This window comes from Neofelis nebulosa, chromosome 6 (genome assembly GCF_028018385.1).
Source record: "Neofelis nebulosa isolate mNeoNeb1 chromosome 6, mNeoNeb1.pri, whole genome shotgun sequence".
Taxonomy (NCBI): Eukaryota; Metazoa; Chordata; class Mammalia; order Carnivora; family Felidae; genus Neofelis; species Neofelis nebulosa.
Window position 1 is genome coordinate 7024820 of NC_080787.1, and position 26625 is coordinate 7051444.

Here is a 26625-nt window from a genome sequence, read left to right on the forward strand (position 1 = left end):
TCCACAGGAAACAAACTCACCAGATATGAACACAGAAACAAGGGTATCAAGTTCCCAAGACTGAGGGTGTAACGCTTCACAGATGTTTTTATCAGACAAGTACGAGAGGGTCAGGGACGTGGGAAATGTGACACCCAACAGCCATCATTTTGAACCGTAAGGTCATTTTTATTCTCCCACACAAAGTGCACCTATCGAATACAAATCGTAACAGGACTAAGATTTTATCATTTTAGAGCCAAAGAAGTGGATGAGTCTGCTTCACCCAAACACATGAGTAATTATATTGAGGAGCGGCGGTGCGCGGGGGGCGGGGGATTAAATTGCACAAGCAAAATCCATATTATTATAGTCACTCTATTTCCTGTAAGTGTGACTGGATAGTGACTAGTGTTTTTTAAGACTTTTTCAGTGATCTCTACACCCAACTCAATTTCAGGAGTCGCTCACTCCATGGACCGAGGCAGCCAGGCGCCCCTGACCGGTTTCAATTTCTATGAGGCTGCATCCAGGTTTCTTAACACTTCAGTTTTCTGTTTCTCTTAGTGGTTGCCATGGATTCTGTGCAGCTTCTAAAGTTGCTTTGGTGTTGTGAGCCCTCCCCCTTGTCTAAGCCCTAATTTGTAGACGACCACCCGAAGGGCACCGTGCCTACCTCCTGGCTTTGTCTCCCTTTACAATGGTTTGAACCCAACGCTCCATCCATGGAGCTTTGTTTCCAACAACAGGAGTACATCAGGCTCATTCAGATTTCTGTTCGCTTTTTAGGAGCGATATGGGAAACTTGGTGAAAACTGACCCCTCTCTGAGGAGTGTGATGAGGGATCAGCTTCATATTAAGCACTGCTTACCTTCCCAGATAAACCAAGCCCTCCCATGGCTCCTCCTCTAGCCCTTATATATTTCTACATGATGCCTGCAGTACCCCTGGACATTATTTCTTGAATATCTGTCCCTTTCTAGTGGCCTAAAACTCTTAATGCCAAGGGCCGTGTGTTATTACCTACTATCACTATGTCCTCATGTAGTGACTTGGTAAATGTGGAATTAGATCACTGATAAAGTGGGCTAAGAAATTAATCTGACAGACAGAAAAGAGTTCAGACTGAAGGTGGAGAGGGAGGGGGAAGTGGCTCTGAGACCAGGAGATGACATTAATGGGACATGAGGAGACAGAAGTTAGAACTTATAAAATGCACCCCCCCGCACCAATAAACTACAAAAGTATACAAATACATATATTTTTTCTTTTCTATAAATACATTTGGAAGGTGGCTCCCACCCAGTCCCACCGCATTAACCCATCCCTGTTAATCTTTTCTAAATAAAAAGGATGTGGCCGCTACCCTTCACTTACAGTTGGTAAAAAAGTTGCCTGGACTACACATTCCCACTCTAGCTTGAGGTAAAGGCTCTTCCTGAGGCCAGAAAGTGGGATTTTTGGAGGCTCCCACTGGGCAGGAGGCAGACGGCCAAGAATCAAATGAAACAGGCATGTGCAGTAGTCATACTCATGCTAGTATGAATTAGGGGCCTTTGCCAGGCAACAGAAGTGGGAGCAGGGAGGAGAGGCCCACAAAAGGTCTGTCTGAGCACTCATCAGAGACTCCTGGTCTGAGAAAGATATAAAATGTCTGCCTGAATAGACATTATCAGGGCTACGAGACAGAAGGGGTCTCTCTGCCCTTCATGAGTCCCTGGCTAGTGAGGGTTCTTCCACGCTCTCTGAAGGTGGTGGAGCTCCAAAGATCTTGGCAAGCAGCCCTCGGTTGGAGCGAGCCTGGTCCTGGACGTTAGCCAGGCGAGCCCGTTCACGTCCCCCGGGCCGAGCTGCCTTCCGGGCTCTCAGCTCCTGCTCAGTAGGACGCTGGGCAAAGGCCCAGGTGCCATTCGGGCGGGCGGAGTCCCCATCGGCGGCAAGGAAGCGCTGTCCCCGTTCCACACTTCGAAGGTAGAAGTCAGTCTCACGCTTGGCCTGGGCAACCTCGGCCCTCAGGCGCTGCCTGCGCACCTGGCGCTCAAAGGCAAGATGTTCGCTGAGGTGGGACCACGTGAAACGGTGCAGGTACTGTGAACAGCAACAACGACAACAAAAACGAGAAAGGACGTAGGTAAGGCGTGGCAGGAAGGCAGAGGAGGGGGGAGGAGAGCGAGTGGGGCCAACAGGAGGTAACGGAGCAGCCCCGGCTAGGGCTGGGAAGGCAGACAAGTCCGCCCCTCACCTTGAGGTTCCACAGGTCGTAACGGAAGGGGCTGCGCCGTCGGGCTCCCATGGGCGTGTTGTGCAGACTGGCCGCCACGCGCTTGGCCACTCGCTTGTCCCGAAACTCCACCCAGCCCTCGGTGTAGTCCTTGCTGTACTTGGGCCGCTTTTTCCCTCCCGTGGCCGAGGCTGCCGCCGCCTTCTTCTTGCGCCTCACGAACCCGTCTGCGCGCCGAGGACACAGCAGAGGTTTAAGGGGCCCACGTGGCTCCCAAGGAACTTCACCCCCCACTCGCCCGCGGGCCAGGATCCCACCTCCAGGCCTTTGCCCGGGAAAAGGACTCCAAGTTCCATCCATTCCCCGTGCACCCTTTCCCCACGTCTAACTCAACCCTTTCCTCAAACGTCAACTCCTGCATCAGATCCGCTCCGAACATTCTACTTACAACTCTCACACGCCCCCAATCCCGATTCGATTAGTGTCCGCGCGGGAGCTGGGGTCAGCTGACTACACAGTGTCTAGACCCGGGCCGCGATGACAAAGGGGATGGGTTCAGTGTGTGAAAAAGCCTCTGAGACTTTTATTCAGGATGTACGCACTTAGTAAACTGGTAAAGCTGGTTCAGGAAAGGGGGCCGCGCGGGGTCGACACCAGAAGCCAGAGTTCACCACCCGAGAACTACCCATCTGTGCGCAAGGCGCTACCCACACCTAATCCCGTCTCCTTAAAGGCTTGCGCACCGCTCGTCTCCCCGGGCGCCGGCCTCGAGTCCCGTGCCCCACAGCGCCTCGGACGCGCACAGCCCGGGCCACGCGACGCGCGGGCGAGTCCACCCTGCTGCCCGCACAGCCAGGACCTACGCTCTTACCCTCCGGCTGGAAAAAAACGCGCCCGACCTCGCCATAGGCGCTGAGAAGGTTCCGTACGTGCAGAGGCCGAAAGCGGGGCGGGAGGTGGCCCAAGTACACAATACCCGGCACTACCCGCTTCTTGCCGCCGCAAGCCGCCTCTTCGGATTCCTCCTGCTCCTCCTCCGCTTCTGGTTTCTGGTCTCTCGCTTCCGGGGGCTCCTGCTCCGCAGCCTCCTTCTCCAACTCCTCGGCCTCCATGCTGGCGGAGACCAGAAGCACGACAGCCGTAAAGCGCCGCGCCGGCTGCCGCGCACCGAGTACGCCGGCCGGCGGCGAGCGGGCGGGACCGACGCGGGCGAAGATAAATGGAAGAACCAGATTGGGTGGAGAGAGCGGAAGTGGGGGGTCGAAGCGGCCGCGAGATCCGAAGCTGGCGGGTGGGACCCGGGAGGCGAGCAGGCCCAGAGGCAGGAGCCGAGCGGGTGGGTTCCCAAGTGTTAACGCGCCCTAGAGAACGCCTTGGTGAGGTGTAGCAAGGCGGGAAGCAGGCTCTTCCTGGAAATGCTGGAAAACTGGGAAGTTGGGAGAGGTTTCTGTGTGTCAGCGATCAAAACAGCATTTTACCCAAGGGACCCGGCTGTGCCTCCGGTTGGGGGCTGTTCCACCTTTTACAGTTTACTTCAGTTTTTAAAATTGTCTTGAGTTTTGAAATTTGAATTATTTTTCAAAATTTAGCTGCGAGTTTTGAATGTTTCTAAGTTTTGGAAATGTAGTTTAGCTTCGCAAATACAGGTTTTGGAAGTGAGATTTGCATTTTGAAAATTTCAGTTGTGACCTCAAGTAGTTTACAAGTATTTTGTTTAAAGTATTCATTTTAGATTTGATTTCGTAAAGATGTCCCCCAAATGTTCATGTGTAACAGTTATTGCCCTAACGTTAAATACGTGCTTGGCGCCTGTCATACATTTGTACTGATGCGTGATTCGTGTTTATATTATAAACACCTGTTGGCACAGATACACACGGCCCGGAGTCTGGGGACCCCCCCCCCCCCCCCCGGGCGTTGTGCTTAACCCTGGTCTCGCGAGACCTGTCTGTGCGGACCGCCCCGCGGGCGGTCCTTGCACTCCCGCTGAGACCTCTCTCCGGCAGCTGCCTGGCTCCGCCCTGTCCCGTCGCGCGCGGACGCGCCCAGCAGGGGGCGCCGTCTCCGTGCTCTTGGAGCCGCCGTTCCTCCCACGCGCACCTGCAGCGGGGCGGAAAGGGGCGCGGCCTGGAATGCGGACAAACCCTCCAGCCCGCTTTCCGGAAGGGGCCCGGGGCGAGTTTAAGCGTCACTGAGGCCCGCCCTCGCTGCAGCCGGACGGAAAGTCCCATCCCGCTGGAACAGGCGAGGGCGCCGAGGAACCCAGAGGACTGCAGCAGGGGGCACAGGTGTCCGTCCACAAGCTACCTTCCTAGGTGACAGCTCCTGCCAGAGAGCGTCCCAGTATATTCCTGCAGGAACGCAGCGCCACGCTCTTCCTGGAGTGGGCGAAAGATCTAATAAACTCGAGTTCCTACACGCCGCTTTCATTAATGTTACGAAGAGCAAACTTTATCATTTGCCCGCCGCTCCTTTTTTCGAGGCGGGAGAGGGCGGTAAGAGGCACAGACTCGGTCCCGTAAGTCATTCTTCCGTCTTCAAAGCACCGAGCAACTACGGATGAAGTGAGAGCACGTCTCGGCACCGCTTCAAGAGGCCGGGGTGGGAAGGGGGGCATCTGCGGAAATAGATGCTTCCTGTTGTGCCCGTGTGATGGCTGCGATGGTAACGTATGCTGTTTTCTCGACCTTGTGTGTGTTTCCAGTTGCCATTAATTAAATGTTTATGCGCTTAAATACCATTATAACAGAGAGTCCAGAAAGACCACCGGGCCTCCAAAATGAATTGTAAACTTTGGGTCAAGACGTCCTTCCGGTTGTCCGCCCTCCCCATGACCCTTTCCCAAACTCCATGAAAAGTCAGCCTTCCTGGAGACCCCGACTTACATAAGCAGCTTTTTGTGTACGTATCTGGGGGTCGTTTACTATTGTTTTTATTATTTTTCAGTCCTACGAGTTCATCTGTAAGTACAAATGACAGTCCGCCCAACTGTGTTCAAGTTTTCCTACACGCGCTAGGGGACCGGGTGTGCGGTGTCACCGAAAACCTTTCAAAAAGGCCAAGTCCTTCGAGCCGGATTCGAACCAGCGACCTAAGGATGACCACAACCACACGCCTACAGTCCTCCGCTCTACCAACTGAGCTATCGAAGGATTGGCGGTAAGGCTTGTTAGAATACCTTAATGTTTCTCCCAATGGTTTTGTTTGGATTCTGTTTTTAAAATCTAGTGCGGATTTTGTTCTAGAGTGCTGGAAATGTTCTAAAACTGATAGGGGTCGCGATCATAGAGGTATATTAAAAAATCAATATTCATAAAAACTTAAGTTTTGTGCCTTTTACTGCCTGTTTCAGGTCTTTAAAAAAGGAAATACCACCATCCATGTTCCATATCCTGCTCCCTGAGGCCCATCACCCTTATCCCTACTGCAGCCCGCTGTCCCGGCCACTTAACGCCTGTTATAGTGGCCGATAAATGATAACTTATCCTAAATATAGATAACTGGGTTGAAGAGGGCTCTACTGTCTTAAAGCAGAGACACTGCCAAGTTCATTTTGGAAACATTGCATTTCTCCTTGTTGAAAGACAAGGAAAGTGTACAGACGGAAATGTGCTAGACCCAAACCACGAGGGGCATCGTGTATGCGAGTGTATGTCTAGGAACTGAGTGCCTCATATTAGAGTGGACCAAATAAATGAAATACGCCCCTCCCCAATTTTGAGAAGAGCAATGTAGACATTTATTGGGGGGGGGGGTTGCTATCATGCATTGCTAATGAACGCCTGTAATGGTGTTTGGCTTCCTGGTTGAACACGGTTGGAGAAAACAGGAAGCCATCTGGACAGACATTTCTTGATGATGTATCCTTAGAAAAGATTTCTGGTAAGTTTATCTATAAAAGAGTATTTCTTATTTAAAAATACTTCGTAACTGTAGTCTTGGAAAAAATACATTTTTCTTCAGAAGATCCTACCCAGTGACTTCTATGAGAAATCTGCCAACACATAATTCATATTAAATGTAGTTGTTCTGTTCCCTCTCATGAGAAACTAAGAATATATGGTCTAGTACATTTCTCTCCTTTTTTTTTTTTTTAAGTTTACGTATTTATTTTTAAGAGACAGAGAGAAAACGTGGGGGAGGGGCAGAGAGAGAGAGCTGTTTTCAAAAGATACCACTAAGAAAATGAAAAGTCAAACCACAGACTGGGAGACAGTATTTGCAGAACAAACATCTGATATACAAGACTTTTATCCAGTATAAAGCATTCTCACAACTCAATCAGGAGGCAAACCATTCAATTTTTTGTAAAAAAGGGAAGGATCTCAACAGACATTTCACCGAAGATGTGCAGATGACCTATAACTACCTGAAAAGGTAGACATCATTAGCCACGAGGGAAATGCAGATTAAGCCCCAGGAGATGCCTCCACACATTCATCAAAGGAGGCTGAAATCTAAGACGACCCCAAGATTTTCACCCACCTCTTAGAATATCTGAATAATCCCCTCCCCATAAATGTGGGTGGGACATGTGAATGTGTTACAGTGTTCGTTACGATTCTGAATGGCCAATATTTGAAAGACTGACTGTGCTAAGATGTGGAGAAACGAACTGCAATGAGAATGTAAAACGGTATAGCCCCCTTGGATAACAGCTGGTAGTTTCTTTGAAAGTTAAATACACACCTCCCATAGGATCCAGCAGTCCCATGCCTATGTTATTTACTGAAAATAAATGAAAACGCACGTCCACACAAAGACTTACACCCGAAATATTTATAGCCACGTAATAGTTGGTGAGGACCGCCATAACAACGCGCCACAGGCTGGGTGACTCAAGCAACACAAATTTATTTCCTCACAGCTCTGGAAGCTGAGGCCCAAGATCAAGGTGTCAGCAGGGTTGATTTCTTCTGCGGCCTCTGTTTGGCCTCAGAAGGGTATCTTCTTGTTTCCTCCTTCCACGGTAGTTACTTTGTACTCACATGCTCCTAGCGTCTCTCTCTGTGTCCTCATCACCTCCTCTTATAAAGATGCCAGCCACATCGGGTCAAGGCACACAATGAATGCAGTAACGTCTTTCAGGGTCCATCTCCAAATACGGTCTCATTCTGATGTACTGGAAATCAGGGCTTCAACATAGGAACGGGGGGGTGGGTGGTTATTCGGTCCATAACAAGCAGTTTTGTTATTAATAAGAAAGCCAATACCAACGTTCGTTAGCTGGTGAGTGAAGAAACAAATCGTAGTACATCCCTACCATGGGCTACTGACCAGTAAGAGGGAATGAACCATGAATATACACCCGACAAGGGTGAATCCCAACAGCACTGCTAGGTAAAGGAAGCCAGGCTCCCAGCCGCACGCTGCGCGAGTCTCTTTCTAGACTTTTGCAGAAAGTACTGCGACGGAAAGCAGATCAGTGCTTCTGAAGGCGGAAGTAAACTTTTTGGAGGGATGAAAAGGTTCTATGTCATGATGGTTGTGGTAGTTCTGTGACTGAATATAATTTTCAAGACTCACCGAACTATACACTTAAAAAGACTTAAAAGGAATGGATTTTACTATGTGTGTGTCGGGTTTTTGTTTTGTTTTGTTTTAGAGAGAGAGAGAGAGAGTGCACAAGCAGGGGAGAGGGGCAGGGGGGAGAGAGAATCTTCAGCAGGCTCCGACACCAGGGCTCGATCTCAAACACCATGAGATCCTGACCTGAGCCAAAATCAGGAGTCAAATGCTTAACCAACTGAGCCCCCCAGGAGCCCCTGACTTTTACTGTGTTTAAATTACATTTCAATAGAGGTAATTAAAAACAAAAGAAAACTGGTCATCCAAACGGAAACTTCAACACCAACTCGATGCCATTGCTAAGCAGTCTGTTTGTTGCTGCACGCGGCCTCCTTATCACCTATTCCCAACTTACTCTGTTTACTTGTTCTTTTACCCACAGTACTTACTATTTGCAGCATATTATGCAATTACACAAATTTGTGTTTACCCTATTTTTAAATCTCCAGTGCGTTCAAGCTGATGTTTTGTATCACATACAAGAGTTTTAGTCATCCTAAATGTCACATTTGGACAGACCTAGTTGCATTTATGAAAAGCGCGTAGAAACAAATGCAAATCCTTCACCAGCGAAGGAACCAGCGTGCATCACTCAGAGATGCTAGACTTTCAGCAAACTGACGTTCTCATGGACTTTTATGTTGTCTCCCCCCAGGGGAAGCCAAGCGTATTTGGCTTTTAGGAAGGAGGGTGGGCAGAATCGTCGGTGGCTGCGTGGTGAACTGTAATGGACACTGTTGCTTTTCAAAAATCTCCTGACATTGTGTTGTACCATATCTAAGATTAGAGTTCATTACTCCTTTAGAAATAGATGCGGCCGTGTGACACAACTGTTTTGACAAATGAGATGTCCCTCCTGGAAGTTGGAGAGTTAGTGAGCCATCCACCACACCCCTCTTGACCCTTCCCCTGACAAAATATGATCTGAGTTGTTGGGGATCCACAAGGAGCCCACCAGGCAAACCATGACTGATTTATATGACGCCAAAGAGTTTCCGGTTACGAGCCATCATGATTTGCAGAGGGGGGGATGCTTGTGGCTGCAGTGTAACCTACCCTACTCAGGCGGACACATACAGGAAATGTGCAAGTCTGAATCCACGAAGAAGGCTCATTCTCCTCCTAGGAAAACACCCAACAGAAATGTGTGAGCTTCTGCACCAAGAGATATGTGTGGTAAGAGGGTTCAAAGATTTGTTTGTTGGTTGGTTTCCAATTGTCCGTGTTCTATCACTGAGTGAAAGAAAAGTTCAGTGACGTTTGCCGAGAGTCTGCCTGCCAGCCTAGTGTCATTTTGTATTACTTTAAGAGAGGTGAGTTTTTTTTCCAGTCACTCCAAGAAATGGATTCCAGGAAAGTATTCTGGAAAAGCTGCTCATCGTAGGCTCAGGCTCTTTGTGGAATTTCTAGATGTGTTGAGCTAAAAGTGGAGCAAATTTATCAGAGTGAATCCAGATCTTGGATGGGATTTGAAAAGGCTGTGGCAATTTTTCAAGACTGAAAACTGCAGTAGTTGGGACTCCAGCAAAAAGGATAAGTCGTTAGACACCAGGCGTTTCACCTGCTCTGTCCTGCGTCACGTGGGCCACAGGACTGCCCTGTTCTCCTTTCCCCTCTTGCAACAACATTCCAGAATTCAGCCTGCTTAAAACTTGGTAGCTTCTACCCGCCGTTTCGTTGCTGGGAACAGGCTTCCCCAAAGACAGACTGAAAAGGACAGCAGGAATCTTCAAACCCTCCTAATTCCTTGCTGTTCCTGAAAATTACCATTCGAGATCATTTTTAAATGTTGGGTTTTACACCAAACTATTAGCAAACAGGCTGAGCATGATATTCTACGAGAAGCTACACGACTGTCTCAAACATGCGTGCCATGTCTGAGTTCACGGCCGAAAGCTAGAGGAAAGCTGTGGGTGGTCTGGTCCCCCTGACGGCGGGCAGCAGACAGGGCTTCCGCAGGCTCAGCTCCTTCGACGCGATCGGCTGGGAGCAGAGCAGGTGTCTTGGGTCACGAGCGAACCCGCGTGTACAAGTTCGACCTCCTCGTTTGTTTGCACGCGTCCCAGCGCGGGGACATCCTCAAGGTGCAGGCGGCCTCCCACCCGCGCACTCGGTTCATCTGAAAGGTGATTGTCCTCCACTCCTGGTGTGTTTGCAGAGGGGACAGGAGGCTTGGGCTGGTCCTGTCCCCTCTTCCGTCCTTCACACCGATCTCTTCGAGACACAGGAGCGGGAGAAAGGAGAACACATCTCGGGTTTGTGCCCAAAGGTCACAGGTTGCGGGCAGGGTGTGGCTCTGGGGTTAGACGGTGCCACGGTGGTGGCCATATCTGGGCGGTGGGTACGATGGGAGTTCGTTATGCTGCGTCCTGGGTGTGTCTGAAATTTCTCCGACAGAAGTCTTCAGACATCACCGGGCTAACAGGGCCCCCAGCGGCGGGCTCGGACCCCAACGTCGGAGACACTCGCGCGCCCTCGCGGTTGCGCTGCGCGGAGCCGGCGCCGGGGCCGCGCGCGGGGAAACGCTGAACCTGGAACCCGGGACGGCCGCGCGCAGGGAGCCCAGGGTCGGGACCGCGCGCGCGGAGCCGGGCCGCCCTCGCGAGCGTGTGAGTTTCACAGGCGAAAAGGTGAACGGAGACTCGTGGGAAGGGCTTCCCCACCCCCTTCCCCCCTTCCCTAGAGCCACCGCGTTGGCAGTCTGTTCCGACGCGCTTTGTGCTTGTAAATAAGAGAGCGCATTCAGGTTTGAATCTCAGTTAAAACCTGAAACTGCGCAGCGCGGAAAGGGACTATTCCCTGCGTTCAGTAAGGGTCTAAGTGTTGCTGTGGCGTCGCTGGAGTTGTCTACGATTTCCAAAATTGTCGTCCTTCGAGCCGGATTCGAACCAGCGACCTAAGGATGCCCAACTATCGCACCTACAGTCCTCCGCTCTACCAACTGAGCTATCGAAGGACTCCTGGGAGGCAGCCTTTCAGGATTCCTAAAATAATGTCGGTCCAGACGGTCTCTGTGTTGGTAATGTTCACGTGCACTTTTCAAAGTGCAGCCTTAAGCTGACTTCCTAGACCCCGAATGTGTTTTATATAGTGATCTGGATAGACAGCTGGTTCCATGGGTTTATAAAGACATAAAATTCATTGGGTTATACATATAAGACATTAGGATATCACTTATGTAGCTCTCAAGCAAAGCCCCTAAGGCTGTCCCCTGTCCTCCTCCCCCAGGAACAATATAGCTGAAGGTAGTGCCCTCTTATTATGGACCGATTTCCTTCCTTCCTCTCTGGTTACCTACTTCTTCTCTCCAGAGTGTCAAAGTTTGCTCAATAAATGTTATGGTTGCCCTAAATACAGACAACTAGGTTGGAGAAGATCCCTGGGTTGTGAACAGAGCAAGGTCCCATGCATTTTGGTACATTGCAGTACTCCACAGTGAAAGTCCAATGGGAAATCGTGTCTATTCTTAACTCTAATGATGAAAAATGTGGAGTGTTTTTGTGTGTGTGTGTGTGTGTGTGTGTGTGTGTGTGTGTGTGTGTGTAAATGTTCTTAGATAAATATGGGCTGGGTGGTTTACATTCCACTGCATAGTTATAGTAGAGCAATTAAAATGAAACAAAAATTCTTAAAATTCTTAAGTGGGAATATAAATATTCCTTACCCAAAGAAAATCAGACAACATTGAGGTTCAACAGAAATTGATCAGTTTCCTTGCACCTGCTACAGAAATAGACACAAGTAGAGAATTTGCTAAACTACCTGGAGCAAAAGGGCTTTCCTTTGTAATATATTTAAGGAAAAGATTAAGTGGGTTTCTCTATAAAATATCTGTGCTTCTTATAATAAAAGTTCTACAAAACCATATTATTGGGAAAAAAATCCAAATTTTTCTTCAAATGGCAATTGCCAGTGCCTCCTATTAGAAACATCGAGAACTCATAGTTGATAGGGAGCTCAGTAATTAAGTCCCTTTCCATGAGACGCTAATGAAACGGAACCTAGTAACGTTCCTTCCAATGTTCCTAACCTAATAGAGGATTAGCAGCTAGAGAAAAAGGGTCCTAAGAAGTGGACGGTTTCTCTTAACATTATCAGGTGTCCTTTCTGTGCTTTGAATACCAAGTAGAAAACGTTGCCAACAAGTGCTGAAATTTCAGGATGGTGATGGATTCATCGCTGGGGCCACACTTAGAGGAACAGGAAGTTCCCGGAAAGGACACAGGAAGGAGTAAGCCCACCTTTCCTCCTTCTCCAGCCTTTCATTCTCCTCCTAGCTTCCCTTTTGGCAGTAAATCAGCAATGTGGTTCACAGACTCCCATCTCCTTTATCTCGAGGCAGATTAAAAAGGGGTTTTTGTCTTAGTCTGCTCAGGCTGCTGTGACAAAATGCCACAGGCTGGGGTGGCTTAAACAACAAAAATTATTTTTTTCTCACAGTTCTGGAGGCTGGAAGCCCATGACCAAGGCCATTCAGTTCCTGTGACAGCTCTCTTCTTGGCTTGCAGATGGCCATCTCCTGGCTGTGCCTTCACAGGGCAGAGAAAGAATGGGCTCTTTGGTGGCTCCCCTGTAAGCCACCAATCCCAGGGGATCAGGGCCCCGCCCTTACAACCTGGTAAACCTTAGTTACTTCCTTATTCCAAATACAATCACCCTGGGAGTTAGAGCTTCAACATGTGAATTTGGGGGGAACGCAATTCAGTCCAGAACAGAGAGCTTAGAGTGGAGTCTGGTAACAACTGGTAAAACGTCCATGTGAGTTTTAAAGTAATATTCTTGATTTTCATTTGGTCTCTGTGGAAGCCGTGTACAGCGGGACTGGAAACTAACACTCCCAGCTCATGGCTGCAGGCCCCCAGACAAACCAGTCGCTGCCGGTGCGGTCAGTCATGCCAGTGTTCCGTCCATGGACCTGAGCTATGGAGCAGGCCTACTGTCGCTAAAATTCCACACACACCTACACCCTTAGTAGAATCATAGGGAAAATAAATAGGGAGGAAAAAGTGAGCGGAGGCCAAATGGACTTCTGCAGCAGGGTGAATTCTGTCCAGGAAAGAATAGGGGAGACACATCCAGATTCTGGGGACATTCAGGGCGGGGTGGCCTGGAGCTAAGTTTTGAACTGAACGGTGGGTTTCTACACACACTCGGAAAACCCGAGTTGTGAACTCTCTTGCCTAAGATGTGGGGAGGCAAGAAGGTGGAAGTTTTCGTCAGTCAGAGGGCTATTCATCAGCGTTTTTATCAGCCCTGATTGCAAAGAAAAAGCAAAAAAGGAGAGCAGACGTGAAGGGCATTTTAAGGATCTTGGGAAGGGCTGTTCTGCATAGGGACGGAGAGTCACTTTCTTAATTGAGATGTTTTTCCTCCGTTTGAATTTTGATCGCTTGCTTCAATTTCACTGAGACTGAAAAATAACACTAAACCAAATAGAGGAAGTCTCTAATGATGGAATATTAGGCAAAGAAGTCGAAGGTGTAGATGGAGCTGAAAGCCTTCATATGGCTTTCCTGCACGTGATGGGCTCCTGGCAATGCTCAGCGAATCCTGCTCTTCGGAGCTAGCTCTGTACAGTAAGCAGCACCTAGTACAGTACCTGGTACTTAGTACCCAATAAGTCCCGAAGAAGAAGAGGTGACTACTGCCTTTGTCTTTTTGCAAAGACTCTAGATCTCAGCCTGCAGGCAGAATTATCTTAGCATCCGATTAATGTTTACCTTGGAAAAATGCAAAATAACTTTTACAATCTTTAATCAAAATCAGAAATATAGAAGCCAGAATGAAAGAAATAAACTGGGACGCGCGCCCCCTCGTGGCCATGTATCCACAGGCGGGGATTTTCTTTTTTTTAAGCCAGTTTTTTTTAAGGGGTATTTTTTTTTTTTTTTTTTTTTTTTAAGGGATGTCTGTGGGGACTCCGGAGAGTCTGTTTCTGAAGCCAGCAGAGTCAACTGGTGGAAAATGTAGGGGTGCAGGGATTGTCAAGGCCTATTGCGAAGGCCAAAGCCAAGCCTCTTTGCTCGAGGAACTTAGTTTCCCCTCCTGGATGCACCTGTAATTTCCTTCCATTCCCTGTTTCCACAGATAGACGTCCAGGGTTAAACTCTTGCCCAATTTCTAAGACAAGTGTTTCTGAGGACTCCACGGCCTGGATTCCAGCTGCACTCTGAGCTCTTTTGCCGACAGGGTCCAGAAGCGTAGGACAGGTTGTAGGTGGCGCCGAGGGACAGAATCGCCATTGATCTGCGGCCCCGCACCCCAAACAATTGGCTAAGACCGACTACAAGCAGGTGGCGCGACACGTTCTGAATGGCCTCCAGCTTTCAAAGTGGGGGAGAGAGGCGTGGCGGCGTGTCCGGACGGGGAATTAGCTCAAATGGTAGAGCGCTCGCTTAGCATGCGAGAGGTAGCGGGATCGATGCCCGCATTCTCCAGTTTTGCGTTCTCTTCCCCGTTGGCTTTTGCTTTCCTGCTCCTCTAAACAGATGGAGACGATGGAGACATCACCAGCTGGGAGCGAGGCCCAGTTCGTAACAGGGAAGGCCTTCAGACAGTGCCAGGATAGGAAGGGTGAGGTCTTTAGGATTTGGCAAACGTTTTGCAGATTGGAATATTGGTCCCTGCCACGTGGACTTACGAATCGACGCTTCAATTATTTATGCATTGATATTGTATTTTTCTTCTCAATCTATTTCCCACACATCTGACCTATGTAAGGCCACCTCAAGTTCTTAAAACTGGAAGGAAGGGTTCCCATTTCTTAGTGAGATGGTGAAGAGCCACATAATTAGGTATATTTCAGACTTGTTTTTTATGCATGCAGTTTTCCTCCTCTGGAGTCGGACGGCTACATCTTTGGAGGTGGTGGTGATGACGCGGATACTGATACCGGGCTGTGGCAGAAAATGGCCCAATTACGGGAGGGTGGAGAACCTCGGTGGTGACTTCAGAAGTTCAGGCCCGGACTCTCTAATACACTTTGCATCCAGAGCCCAAAAGTTATCTTTGAAAAGAAAATCGGACCAGTTTTCTTCTTTACTCTTTTGCCCCAGTTCGCTTTCCAAAAACAAATTTCATCAGGAGCTATCCTTTAAGACCAATCTTCAGCCCTTAATAGGGATCGTTTCCAATATGGTTTAGGCAGTGGTTCTCACACTACCCCAATGCAAGAAGCCTGGGCTTCTGTGTTCTGATATACACCAAAGCTTGAGAGTCATTTAAGACTAAAAGTTCTGAAGCACAGGAAGGAATACAAAAAATTCAAAAAATACAAAAAATTACCGAGGACAAAATTCGCACACAACTCTTCTTTACTTGATCTAATTAGTATCTTTGTAGTTGAGGACTCTCCCACTCGGGAGGTGCTCGGTATCCCATTTTTGAGACAGGGGCGCAAGTGGGATTAATATATTTTAATGAGATTGGCGCAAAATTAGCAAATGCTTTCTGGTGTTAAGCGGAATCTCTATCTTTTGAGCTGATTCCCAAAATGGGTAGAAAGTCCTACCCATTTCTCCCACCTTGCCTGTTATTTTTAATTCTAGGATTTTTGTTTCTCTTCTATCCGTGGTTCTCCACCCCTGCGGCGCATGAATGCCACCTGGGAATTTTTAAAACTACCAATGCCTAGGTCGCACCTTCAAAATGGCCCAGGCAGAGGCGCGTTGTAAAACCCGCCCAAGTGATTCTGTGTCCACCGACTTTCCTCAGGCAGGGTTCAAAACCGCTGTTACACAATTAAACCGAGAAGGGGGAGTAGTGCCCCTGAATCCCGGAATTTCATCCGGCCCTGACATTGTGGGCGGCTGCCTGCAGTCGAGCAGGAAAAACACCGTCCGGGAGACTCGCGACTCAAATTCCACCAGGGGGCGCGCGTGCCCCACCGATTACCCGCAGGTCGCGTCCTTGCTACGCAGGTCGCGTCCTTCCTTCCCGGGTCCCGGGTCCCCCCGGTGGGAGAGCGCGGACGCGTCAGCGGACCCCCAGCCCCGTAGGGCCGCCTCTGCTCCGCCTCGGCAGGGCCCAGGACTTCTCTGCGGCCCCCGCTGTATGTGAAGTGTGCGGCTGAAGCCTGTCTGATCGCGCGTATTAGTCGTCGTTACAGAAACCAGTAATTTTAAAAATTAGATTCGTTGTACAACGGGAATAGTCTTAGGAGACGCACATCGGGGATGTATGTAGCTGAAATGCACCTTTTTGAGGGTGAGGATTCAAAAAAAAAAAAGAAAAAGGACGCAAAACACGAATTCCTTCGAGCCGGATTCGAACCAGCGACCTAAGGATGCCCGAGAAGCTTCCCACTACAGTCCTCCGCTCTACCAACTGAGCTATCGAAGGAATCACACTGCTGAGCGTTCCCGCCGAGGATGCCTTCTCTGCGCGCGCTTGGGAGCCCGTAGGCGCTGGTCCCTTCGCTCGGCCGCGTGGTTTATGGGTTCGCCTTGGCCGCGTCCGCTCTTCTGTTCTTAATCCCGCGCTCCTTCGCGACGGACGCTCCAAGGTCCACTGCCCTGGACGAAGAAGGAAACGGGAGCCTCCACTGGTTTGCAAAAAGCAAAATAAAATAAGGAGGCACAGAAACGGCTAAGGACTTAGCGAGGAGCGTTTTCTATGATGAGGAATGCATTTGAGTAACCAATTTTGACTCAACTTAGAAATAGGATTTGAAGTGACTTAAATTCTAACAGGGTCACTAACAGAAGCAGGGGGAGGAGGAAGAAAAGAAGTAGAGGGTTAAGCTCTCCGAAACGCTAAAATGTCCTTTCATTGACATTTGTCTTTGTAGACAAATGGTTTATCACACGAATTCTGAACTCGGCAAAAACATCGATAGGGAGCCAAAACTACATTTTTAAATTCTTCTCTATCTTCACGCAAGGTAGAAACTAATGTCTTTCAAATACTAGTTAATTTTGCCAAGTGTGAGGTTCTGACCAAGTTTTCTGTGACTGTCTGAAGGTCAAAAAGGTCGGTTACTCTCTTGTTAATGAAATCGACCCGCGGTGGCCTCCGACATCAGGAATGTTTTGTCCTCCTTCACATTCCATTAAATATCATTACACTGTCACCCGATGGAGCCACACAGATGGGGCAGATGACCCCCCTTGGGCAAGTAGATCATTGAGACCACCTGTGGGACAAAGAAAAAAAAATGTTTTTCTGAGTAAGAATTAAAAGCAAGTTAATCACTTAATTTGGCCATTAACCTCTTCAAGTCTTCACGAACCATGTATTAGAAGAGAGGACGGTCTGAATGAATTACATACAAAATTTTATCTCCACCCTAAGCCCAAATTGACTAAATGTTATTTTATAGGTGTATTTCATAGTATCCATTTTGTCAAAGCACACCTGTCAAAAAGTTAAATGCATCGAAATGTTATAAAAAGCTGCCTTGCATTTTGTCCCGCTCCACGTGAGAAAAGATTCGGAGATGAAAAAGACGGGCCTGAAGGGAGCCTTGAGAGAGGGGGGCAGGTACAACCTGTATTTTTGTAGGTGAAGAATCTTGCCTGATTCATGTATATGAATCTCTAACATTCCTTTCTATAGATCTGGAAAATAAAATGCAACCCGGGGTGAAACCGGGAAAAAGCAGGAAAGTTTTGGGGTCCCTTTACGTCCTTCGGGAGTGTTCTCAGACGCAGGTGAGCGTGCGCGCGCCGAACTCCCGGACGCGACGGTCGGAAAGCGGCAGGAGTTCGGGGGACCGGTCGGGGGGCAGGTAGGCCCACCCAGGAAAGGAAAGCGCGCCAGGGCCCCCCCTCGGCCGAAGGGGCTCCACACGGCCGCGCCCCGACGGCCGTTTTGGGCGCCCGCCCGGGGGCACTCGCTCGGCCGCCCACTTTTCTGGCTTCTTCACCCGCCCCCTCCGGACGCCGTGCTCCCTTCCTCAAGGTCGGGAGCCGGCGCGGGGGCAGCGGACCGCCGCGCCGCACCGGGGGCCGGTGGCCGGGGGTCACGTGGCGAGCGGCGGTCACGTGGCGGGAGGGCGTGGCGCGACGTGCGGCGGGGGCGACCGGGGCCGCGGAGCTCTGGCAGCTCCGCCCGACGCCGGGCCGGTGAGCCGTCCTGAAGGTTCTGTAGTTCGCGCTGTGCACTGCGTAATTTTACGTCAGATAAAGGTCCTTTCGTGTCAAGTGGGGCCCACGCTGCCTAGCGACAGGTCGCTCTTTCCTTTGTCCCTGCAGTAAGGTTTCCCGCGCGCGCGCTGGCCGCGGGCCCCGCGGGCTGAGCGAGCTGTGACCCCGCCCCACATCCCGGGGAGAGGGGGGTGGGGGGCGTGCGGTAGTGACCCTGGCCGGGGGGGGGGGGGGGGGGGGGGGGGGGAGGGGGGGGGGAGAGACCGGCTCGCCCCAGGTGCAGACTGCGTGTGTCCCGGGGGGAGTGCAGAGCTGCTCCCGTGAAATGTGCTTTAAAGGTCACTGCGTTGTAAGACTGCAAGAAATGTATGTGCATTGAACCCTCCTGTAGGTAGGCTCTGTTTAACACAATATAAAAGTAAATAACGAATTTTTGTGGTAGAAATTAGGGCAACAGACATTATTCAGTAGCGTGTATGGTATAATGGAAAGAACAAAGGCTTTGGGGCCCCTTAGGCTGCTTGGTTTTTTGTTTTTTGTTTTGTTTTTTTTTTTTTAATTGAAGTATCATAAACAGTGGTGTGTTAGTTTCAGGGATACAGTGTAATGATTCAAAAATTCTATGCATTACTGTGGTCACTATGATGAGTGTAGTCACGATCTGTCACCAGACAATATTACCGTAATCGTATTGGCCGTATTCTCAACGCTGTACTTTTCACCTCCCTGATGTAATCTTATACCTGGAAATTTGTACCCCTTTATCTATTTCACTTATTCTCCTGCCCACCTCCCCCTGGCAACCACAAGTTTGTTCTTTGCAACTTGGTGTATTTAAAAGTTTGCTTTTTTGTTGTTTCTTTGTTTTGTTTTGAGATTCCACATATAAGTGAAAGCATATGGTATTTGTCTTTGAATTATGTCCTCTAGGTCCATCCACGTTGTCACGAATGGCGAGGTCTCATTTTTTTCTGGCTGAGTAATAGTCCTTTGTATGTACATAGTACATCTTCTTTATTTGTTCATCTGTTGATGGACGCCTGGGTTGCTTCCATATATGGGCTACTCTGAATAATGCTGCCATAAACATAGGCGCGGATATACCTTTTCAGATTAGTGTTTTCATTTTCTTTGGGTTATTAGCCAGTAGTGAAATTACTGCGTCATAGGGTACTTCTATTTCTAACTTTTTGAAGAACCTCTACTGTTTTCCACAGCGGCCGCGCCAATGTACGTTCCCACCAACAGTGCACAAGGGTTCCTTTTTCTCCACATCCTCGCCAACACTTGCTGTTTTCTTGCCTTTTTGACTCTAGCTGTTCTGACAGGTGGGAGGTGATATCTCACTGTGCTTTTGATTTTCACTTCCCTGATGATGAGTGATGTTGAGCACCTTTTCATGCGTCTGTTGGCCATCTGGATGTCTTCTTTGGAAAAATGTCTGGGTCCTCTGCCCATTTTTAATCATATTGTTTAGGGTTTTTTGGTGTTTGAGTTGTGCAAGTCCTTTATATATTTTGGATATTGGCCCCTTATTGGACATGTCACTTGGAAATATTTTCTCCCGTTCGGTAGATTGCCTTTTCACTTTGTTGATGGTTTCTGTCACTGTGCAAATGCTTTTCGGTTTGGTGTAGTCCCAGTTGTTTACTTTTGCTTTTGTTTCCCTTGCCTAGAAAAATGTTGCGTGGTCTGATGTCAGAGAAATTATTACCTCTGTTTTCGCCTAGGAGTTTTATGGTTTTAAGTCTCACATTTAGGTCTTTTCATCCATTTTGAGTTTGTTTTTGTGAATGGCGTAAGAAAGCGGTCTAGTTTCGTCCTTCTGCATGTTGCTGTCCAGTTCTCCGGGCACCCTTTGTCGACAGGCTGCCTTTTTCCCATTGGATATTCTTGCCTCTTTTGTCCTAATGGGCCAGATACATGTGGGTTTATTTCTGGGTTCTCTATTCCACTGGCCAATGTGTCTGTTTTAGCGCCAGTACTATTCTGTTGTGATTATTACAGCTTCACAGTGTATCTTGAAGTGTATGTATGTTATATAATGTACATGGTATACAATATGCATGTTATATATGTATATATGCATATATATATATCTCTTGAAATATGAATTTTATGGGTTTATGATACCTCCAGCTTTGTTCTTCTTTCTCTAGATCGCTTTGACTCTGGGGGGGGGCGGGTCTCTTGTGGTTGCATACCCATTTTTTTGCATATTCCATGAAAAACGCAGTTGTGTTTTGATAAGGCTCGCATTCAATCTGTAGATTACTTTGGGTCGTATGGAGATTTTAACAAGATTGATTCTTCTAGTCCGCGAGCGCGGAACATCTCTCCATTTGCCTGTCTTGCCTTCGGTTTCTCTCATCAGTGTTTAAACAGTTTTCGGAGTATGGGTCTCTCACTTCCTTGGTGAAACTTCCTAAATTTATTCCTAGGTTTGTTATTCTTTTTGGTGCCATTGTAAATGGAATTATCTTCACAATTTCTCTTTCTGTTACCTCATTAGTGTTCAGACCACTTAGGCCACTTTTGAATCCTGTCTCTTCCCCCCTTTGTGACCTCTCTAACTTCCCCATGCCCTGTCCAGGATGGGGGTGATGATAATAAAAATAATACAGGTCCTAAGAGGTATTGTCGTGAATATCCTACGAAATAGCATTCGTAAAGCAAAGTGTATGGGGTGAACTCAGTCCCCCCACCCGCTCAAGCAGGGGAGCCCTCACAGGGCGCTTTGAAAGGTTTTCATCTGGGCCACACCTTTGGGTAAGTCAGAGTGGAAAGTTCAAGAATATACCACATGAAACAAAAAGGTAGCAATAGGTGCAGCAGTGGGGGCAGTGCTTTATCCTTCATGAGACTCCTGTGTGACAGGCCTGAAAGAAGGAGGCAACTTGACGCATTGGTTTCATTGTTCTTTGGCGCCATAGTTTAGGCCTCTTTCCCAGAGGCCACGCCCTCCAGTCCAGTCACGTGGACAGATCTCTTGCGCCATAATCTCTGAAAACTGCTGCAGTCCTTCCTTACATTTTCCTTATTTCCTGTTCAGAAAATGATACTGTCCTTTGTTTCTGGAATGCCTAGGCGGTTGTCCCCGGGCTGCTTGCACAGATGAGCACGCGTGCCTAGAGGGTTCTTCCTTTCTCCTAGACCTGTGGCCTCTGACACGTTTCCTCCTTTCTTCCTTTCCTCTCCTCACCTAGCGAGGCTTCCAGAAGCACACCTGACTGACAGATTGCTGTTGGAGCTTCCGGAACAGGCTGAACTAGAACCTCCTGTTCACAACAGTGTGGTTTTGTCCCCCTTTGCTTTTTCTCAGAGACTGACCTCCCGAGTTCGGATCCGTCTCTGGGCTTACACAGCCTTGTAGTCAGTGCCTTCAAATTACTGGCTGATTTGTATTTTCTTTTGTCTTTTTCCTATCTGGCTCCATCCAGCACCATTCCAGCTCTAGTAATGAACAGTCTTGCGTTCCGCTTCCTGAGTATCTGTCCTGAGGAAAAGCCACTGTAAGGCGGTTTTTTAGCTAATTTAGTCATGTTTATCATACACTGTTAGATGTATAGAAGGTGGGGTTGAGTTTTGTACAGACAGTGCAGCTAAATCATTCCTTCAACAACTGTTTGACTACCGTGTGCCAGAGAAGCTTCCGAATTCCAAATGCCACAGTGTGTGTTTTGGGTGGGGTTTTTTTTGGGGGGGGTCTCCCCAAAATTCATGTGAAAGCTTTACTGAAGTAAACCCTCAGCGTGGGTGTATTTGGAGTAAGGAAGTCAATCGGGTTAAATGAGGTCACAGGGATGGGGCCCTGATGCAGTGGGATTAGTGTCCTCACCGGAAGGGAGCTCACCCCCCTCGCCCTTCTGCGCAGGGACACGATGAGAAGGCGACGTCCACAAACCAAGAAGAGAGCTCTTACCAGAAACTGAATCAGCTGGCCCCTCGACCTTGGACTTCTCAACCTCCAGAACTGAGGAAATAAATCTCTGTTGTTCAAGCGCCCAGTGGTGTTTTGTTTTGGCAGATTGGCATAACAAGACCCCTCCCCCCCGCCAAACACCCTTTGCAGTTCAAGTGTTTTATTGAAGCAGTTAGGTTAGCTGCTCAGGGACAGCCTTGGCCTTGGAGGTGATGCCACAGGTCTTAGATTCAGAAATTCAATTTTCAAGTATGTCAATTCAGTTTTAACAATATAGCCAAGGACTAGTAAGAATAGGAAAAAGCAGTCTGTTCCAAGCAACTCAAAGGTTGTTTATAAGCGAGAAATGCAATAAGTTCATTGACAATCGGGTATGTTTATTAATATTAGCACTATTTGTTTTATCCGTGATAACCCAGTATAGTCCTCGAGGCACCCCAGAAGCCAAAACATTCAGCAGGGGCTGCGGGGCGAGGAAAGGCGGTTCAGGCTTTCCACTAAGACTTGGGGTTCGTCTGCCCACAACATGTGGTCCAGAAATCCTCAGTGGTTGTAGACTCTCGCAGGTAGAACATCTGAACCAGATACGAGGTCTTTGTTCCTCGCATTTTGCTTGGTAAACCCGGGTGATTTCGTAACTACCCGGTCCCGTCACCGTCACCTACTTTAAACCCGTCACGCCAAGCCCCTTCGTTTCCTAGCGCCAGCTCAAACACAGCTGAGGGTTTCACTTCCCCTGAATCAGTTACATTCTCCCAGTGGGGAGATGACAGGCTTCTTGAAGGCCCGGACCACGTTGCGTGTGTGTTTTCGTCCTGAGCGTCCAGCACGAGAAGGGTGTTCATCCGTTGGTTTGGAAGACAGTCAAGGTCAGTGTACCCCTCTAGGAAAGTTCCTTCTTGTTCATCCATGTCATGTCGACTCTTGATTCTCGGTGTCATTGGGTACACGACGACGGGATCTCCAAACTCTGGGGAATCCACGTGGCGAAAAACTTGTGACTCCCGCGCCCAACGACAGATGCAGTTGAGCGGAGCAGGTGAAATGCTGAATAGTTTGGGGACTAAGTGTAACATCACGGGGGGCGAGTGACCGATCAGCGATAGTCATCCAGGCGCCTGGGTAAAGAGACAAGGAAGCTTTGGAAGGGGGCGCGTGGAGAGCGGTAATTGGCGGTGACTCCATGGCGCCCAGAAGCGGGCAGTCTTTCCACACCGCGATTCCGCGGGGCTGGCGCCCGCTCAGTGGGGCACAGCCAGCCAGCAACACCGGCGTCTTTACAGCGACACCAGCAATGTTACCGTCTCTTTTTGCTCTGATTATACCCTAGCCGACCTTCCATACGAATTTGGCCTACACACACACACAGGGCCCCCTAACAGTTTGTTTCTTGGTGTACATCTACCAAGTCGCCCTCTGACTTTAAAAGTTTTTCTTGACTGTCGTTCGCACCCCCAGGAAGTCCCAGAAATCAGGCCGCTTCTCCGCTCCTGCCCTGTGACCCCTCCGGGCTGACTTGACACCTTTGGTCACCAAGAGCCTCCTGACGTGGTCTCCTTGTGACCGCTATTGTCCCCTTGCGATCTGTTCCCGACGCGACAGCCAGGTATCCTTTTCAGAGGTAGGTTAGACCCTGTCACTCTTCTGTACAGACACTTCTGAGACGTATTCCTGCCTCACTCAGCTCGAAGTCCTGACAGCCTGCAAGCTCTCACATTTTTTGAGACCACACGGCCACAAACACGCCTTTGCCTTTGGCCTGAGTCCTCTGTTTAGAAACTCTCCTCGAAAATGACACCGTGGCTCCTGTTTGCTCAAAAGTCCCCTTCGGGAAGCTTCACCTGACAGCCCCGTTTCCTGCTGCAGCGTGCCCCGACCTGATCCCAGCACCCTGACCACCCTCTAACGCCGCTTTTCGTTTACTTGTGTATTTACTATGCGGAATGTAAGGGGCAGGGGTCGTTGCTTTGTCCACCGATGAATCCCAACCCCCAGAGCACCGCCTGACACAGAGTGGCGCTCAGTGAGCGTGCGGAACGAACAAAGGGACGAGTGTGTTTCATTTGGGGGAATCGGGACCCCATCCCTGCAGAGTCTACGTGCCTGGGAAGAGGAAGGGCGAATGGCAGAAAAGACCCGCGACGTCAAGTTTCTGAACCCGAGACACCGAGAAACAGGGCTTCCGGTAAGATGCTGACCCCTCGTGGTACTCCAGCCGGGCCAGGCCACCGAATCCATCGTGTTAAAATGAAACGAACCCCCTCGGAAGCCCTGGTTTCTAAAGCATCAGAGATTCAGCTTCACTAGGGCCGAGCTGGGGCTCAGGAATCAAATTTGCAAAGCTCACCAGGTGACTCACATGTCCAGCCAGATGTGGATACTCAAGTGAGAGCATTTTCATGAGTTGTCCTGAGGCCTGAAGAGAACATCGGGTCAAGGTTAGGGAAGTGAGAGGAACATATGTGGTTCATTGTGCTTTTAGAATCAATGAAGAGCTGTGTATGTGTGTGGTTTCTCCATCACGGTCATGGGTGTTTCATCAGTCATTGCCAGTGAATCCACGAACGCTTCAAAGGAATGATAAAGTAAGACAGGCGTGATGGAATTTTCCTAAAGGGACATTTGGAAAAGTCTTGGTCAGTTTGACCACGGGAATGGTTTTCAAGTCAGTCAGTGGTGGCAAAATCCACCCCTGTCTGGGATAATATCGTCCATGCACAGAGCTGACTCGACCTAGTCCCAACCAGCATGGATTTGTAGGAGGAAAAAGAGGACACAGTGAGCGAACCTCGGTGGCTGGACTGGGCAGGTTTATGCTAGAGGGTGGGGAGCTCAGAGGAGTTGGGGGTAGAAATGCAGTTTGGCTTTTGAAAAACAAGCCGAAATAGTTAGATTTTATTTTATAGGCAGTTGCAGTCTATTATGGACTGTTCGGTACCTTCCACAATCAGGAGGTGTATTGTGCTGTCTGGGTGCAGGTGATCAGAAACCGAACCGATGTGTGAGGCAGTGGAAATAACAAATTCGCCTCCCATTATTCCGGAATGACACTTGCTTGGGCCAGAAAGTGGAGTCGTGGATCTCAAAACTCTGCTTGGACATTGTCACCTCTGACCTCTGCCCATCAGACTGTTCCCTGTGTTTGGATCGTTTTTTTCTCCACCTTCAGACTTTAGCTTTGCCAACATCTCTGCGTCCTTCTCCCTACATCCTAAGCCTTTTTTCGTGCTTCAGAATCATCGGAGGAGCTTAAAAATACAAAGCTCATGCCCTACCACAGACTTGCAATGTCAAGACAAATCTCTAAGAGGCCAGAAAAATGCATTCCCCGCTAGGGGGCGATGAGGCCCACCTCTGCAAGAGTAAGAGAGCAGGTTAGGCGTAGCTGAGCAGAGCCGTGAACCGCGGCCGCTCCCGGTGATTCCATAATTCCACACATTTGAAAGCGTTGACCTCCCAAACTCCTCTTGCTTGCCATTGGGGGGTAACCTTGCTTCGGAGGTGAGTGGACAGAAAAGGAGTTGAGAATACACATTGAAAGGAAAGAAAAGTGACCGCCCAACGTGGGGCTCGAACCCACGACCCTGAGATTAAGAGTCTCATGCTCTACCGACTGAGCTAGCCGGGCAGTTGGCATCAGGCCTTCCCCAATCTATTATGAGCACATACGAATTCTTCTTGGCCCTGTTGTGACTGTAGGGCTCCAGGTCTTGTCTGATTGTTTTTGTCTTCCAAAGAAGACGACGTGAAAGTCAAAGTATATAAGCATTATCTGTTATTCTTGCTGTGCAAACCGGCTCACTTTCCCTACCTCGCCACCCCCCCCTCCCCCCCCCTCCCCCCCCCCATTCTCACCGACCTGCTGCGAATACGGCACAGAAAGTTTCCCGGATCCGAGGGCCGGCATCTCTGGGTGCTGACCGAATCACCCCAACCCTGGCACCCCCATCGCTCTTCCAAGCCCAGGTGCCCTTGCGCCCTCTTCGTGGCCCAACGAGGCACCTCTGGCTGTGGCTGTGGCCCCGCAGGCAGTCTCTGCGGGTTTCTCCTCCCACCGCTTGTTCATATTTTGTACTTCCCCACCATCAAGGCTCACACACGCAGAGAAGGGAAAGGGGGTGCAATTTCATTTTAATGTGTGTTTTGTTTACCACTGACCTCAAAAGTTCACTGAACATAATAGACGGTAAACAAATACCTGCTTAGTGAATGTACCAAGAGCACCCCCCGGGAAGCGAGAAAGCGTCCCCTCCCAACGAGGAGGCAGAACCTCAGTCTCCTGAAGGATTGGGCGGGGGGAGATAGTCACCCCTGTGCGAACGAGGAAAGCCGAAATATCCTGGACGAAGGTTGCCAGAACCCCAACTCTAGAGCTCATTGTCTTATTTTTCCACAAAAAAGTGATGAATGAACGATGGATGACACTGAATGGAGATGTGACCATCGTCTTCCTGCACTTTGATCGGATCACAACCGTGGAGTTGGAACTAACTTGGAGAACCAGAAACATCTGTCTCTGCGAGAGTCACTTCAGAGCCGATGGAACACCGAGTAAAAGCCAAAATTAAACAGTGTTTCTTTTTAGTAAAAGTCACTTATTGGGATCCAGAGCGTATGCAGCCAACGCGTTTTCACGTGAAGGTCGATTGGTTTCATTGAACTGTAGCTGCACCCGTTTTTCCGTAAAACGAAACAAAACAAAACAGGGCTCGTCCGGGATTTGAACCCGGGACCTCTCGCACCCTAAGCGAGAATCATACCCCTAGACCAACGAGCCGCACGCTTTCTGGCTCTTCTGAATATGTTAAATATTTAGTGAATTTCTTTCTTTTATCTTTTGCATTTCATT

General features: G+C 49.1%; 1 protein-coding gene, 2 long non-coding RNA genes and 6 other non-coding genes across 11 annotated transcripts; 3 read left to right on the forward strand and 6 right to left on the reverse strand.

Annotated features, from left to right (window-relative positions):
- Nucleotides 1-1225: 1225 nt before the first annotated feature.
- On the reverse strand, nt 1226-3351 carry ABT1 (activator of basal transcription 1). The gene is made up of 3 exons (XM_058736011.1): nt 3073-3351; nt 2223-2428; nt 1226-2068 (listed from the first exon to the last, which is right to left on the reverse strand). The coding sequence occupies exons 1-3, from the start codon at nt 3311-3313 to the stop codon at nt 1688-1690; spliced, it is 828 nt and encodes a 275-aa protein (XP_058591994.1). The 5' UTR covers nt 3314-3351; the 3' UTR covers nt 1226-1687.
- A 769-nt stretch (nt 3352-4120) lies between these two features.
- LOC131515303 (uncharacterized) lies at nt 4121-17245 on the forward strand. Of its 3 annotated transcripts, XR_009263542.1 has the most exons (6): nt 4121-4865; nt 5148-5360; nt 8219-8945; nt 11868-12000; nt 12210-12387; nt 13857-17245. It is a non-coding gene; the product is annotated as an uncharacterized LOC131515303 (long non-coding RNA). The 3 variants fall into 3 exon arrangements; XR_009263541.1 differs by lacking the exons at nt 11868-12000; nt 12210-12387; nt 13857-17245 and having other exon boundaries at nt 4136-4865; nt 5554-11636; XR_009263540.1 differs by lacking the exons at nt 11868-12000; nt 12210-12387; nt 13857-17245 and having other exon boundaries at nt 4138-4865; nt 8219-11636.
- On the reverse strand, nt 5265-5353 carry TRNAY-GUA (transfer RNA tyrosine (anticodon GUA)). The gene is given in 2 exon segments: nt 5265-5300; nt 5317-5353. It is a non-coding gene; the product is annotated as a tRNA-Tyr (tRNA).
- On the reverse strand, nt 10638-10725 carry TRNAY-GUA (transfer RNA tyrosine (anticodon GUA)). Its single transcript is given in 2 exon segments — nt 10638-10673; nt 10689-10725. It is a non-coding gene; the product is annotated as a tRNA-Tyr (tRNA).
- Nucleotides 14134-14206, forward strand: TRNAA-AGC (transfer RNA alanine (anticodon AGC)). Its single transcript has one exon. It is a non-coding gene; the product is annotated as a tRNA-Ala (tRNA).
- On the reverse strand, nt 16020-16109 carry TRNAY-GUA (transfer RNA tyrosine (anticodon GUA)). The gene is given in 2 exon segments: nt 16020-16055; nt 16073-16109. It is a non-coding gene; the product is annotated as a tRNA-Tyr (tRNA).
- Nucleotides 17246-18413: 1168 nt separating the features above from the next.
- On the forward strand, nt 18414-22143 carry LOC131515310 (uncharacterized). The gene is made up of 2 exons (XR_009263550.1): nt 18414-18970; nt 21065-22143. It is a non-coding gene; the product is annotated as an uncharacterized LOC131515310 (long non-coding RNA).
- Nucleotides 22144-25331: 3188 nt separating this feature from the next.
- TRNAK-CUU (transfer RNA lysine (anticodon CUU)) lies at nt 25332-25404 on the reverse strand. The gene has a single exon. It is a non-coding gene; the product is annotated as a tRNA-Lys (tRNA).
- Nucleotides 25405-26481: 1077 nt separating this feature from the next.
- TRNAP-AGG (transfer RNA proline (anticodon AGG)) lies at nt 26482-26553 on the reverse strand. The gene has a single exon. It is a non-coding gene; the product is annotated as a tRNA-Pro (tRNA).
- Between the last annotated feature and the right edge of the window lie 72 nt (nt 26554-26625).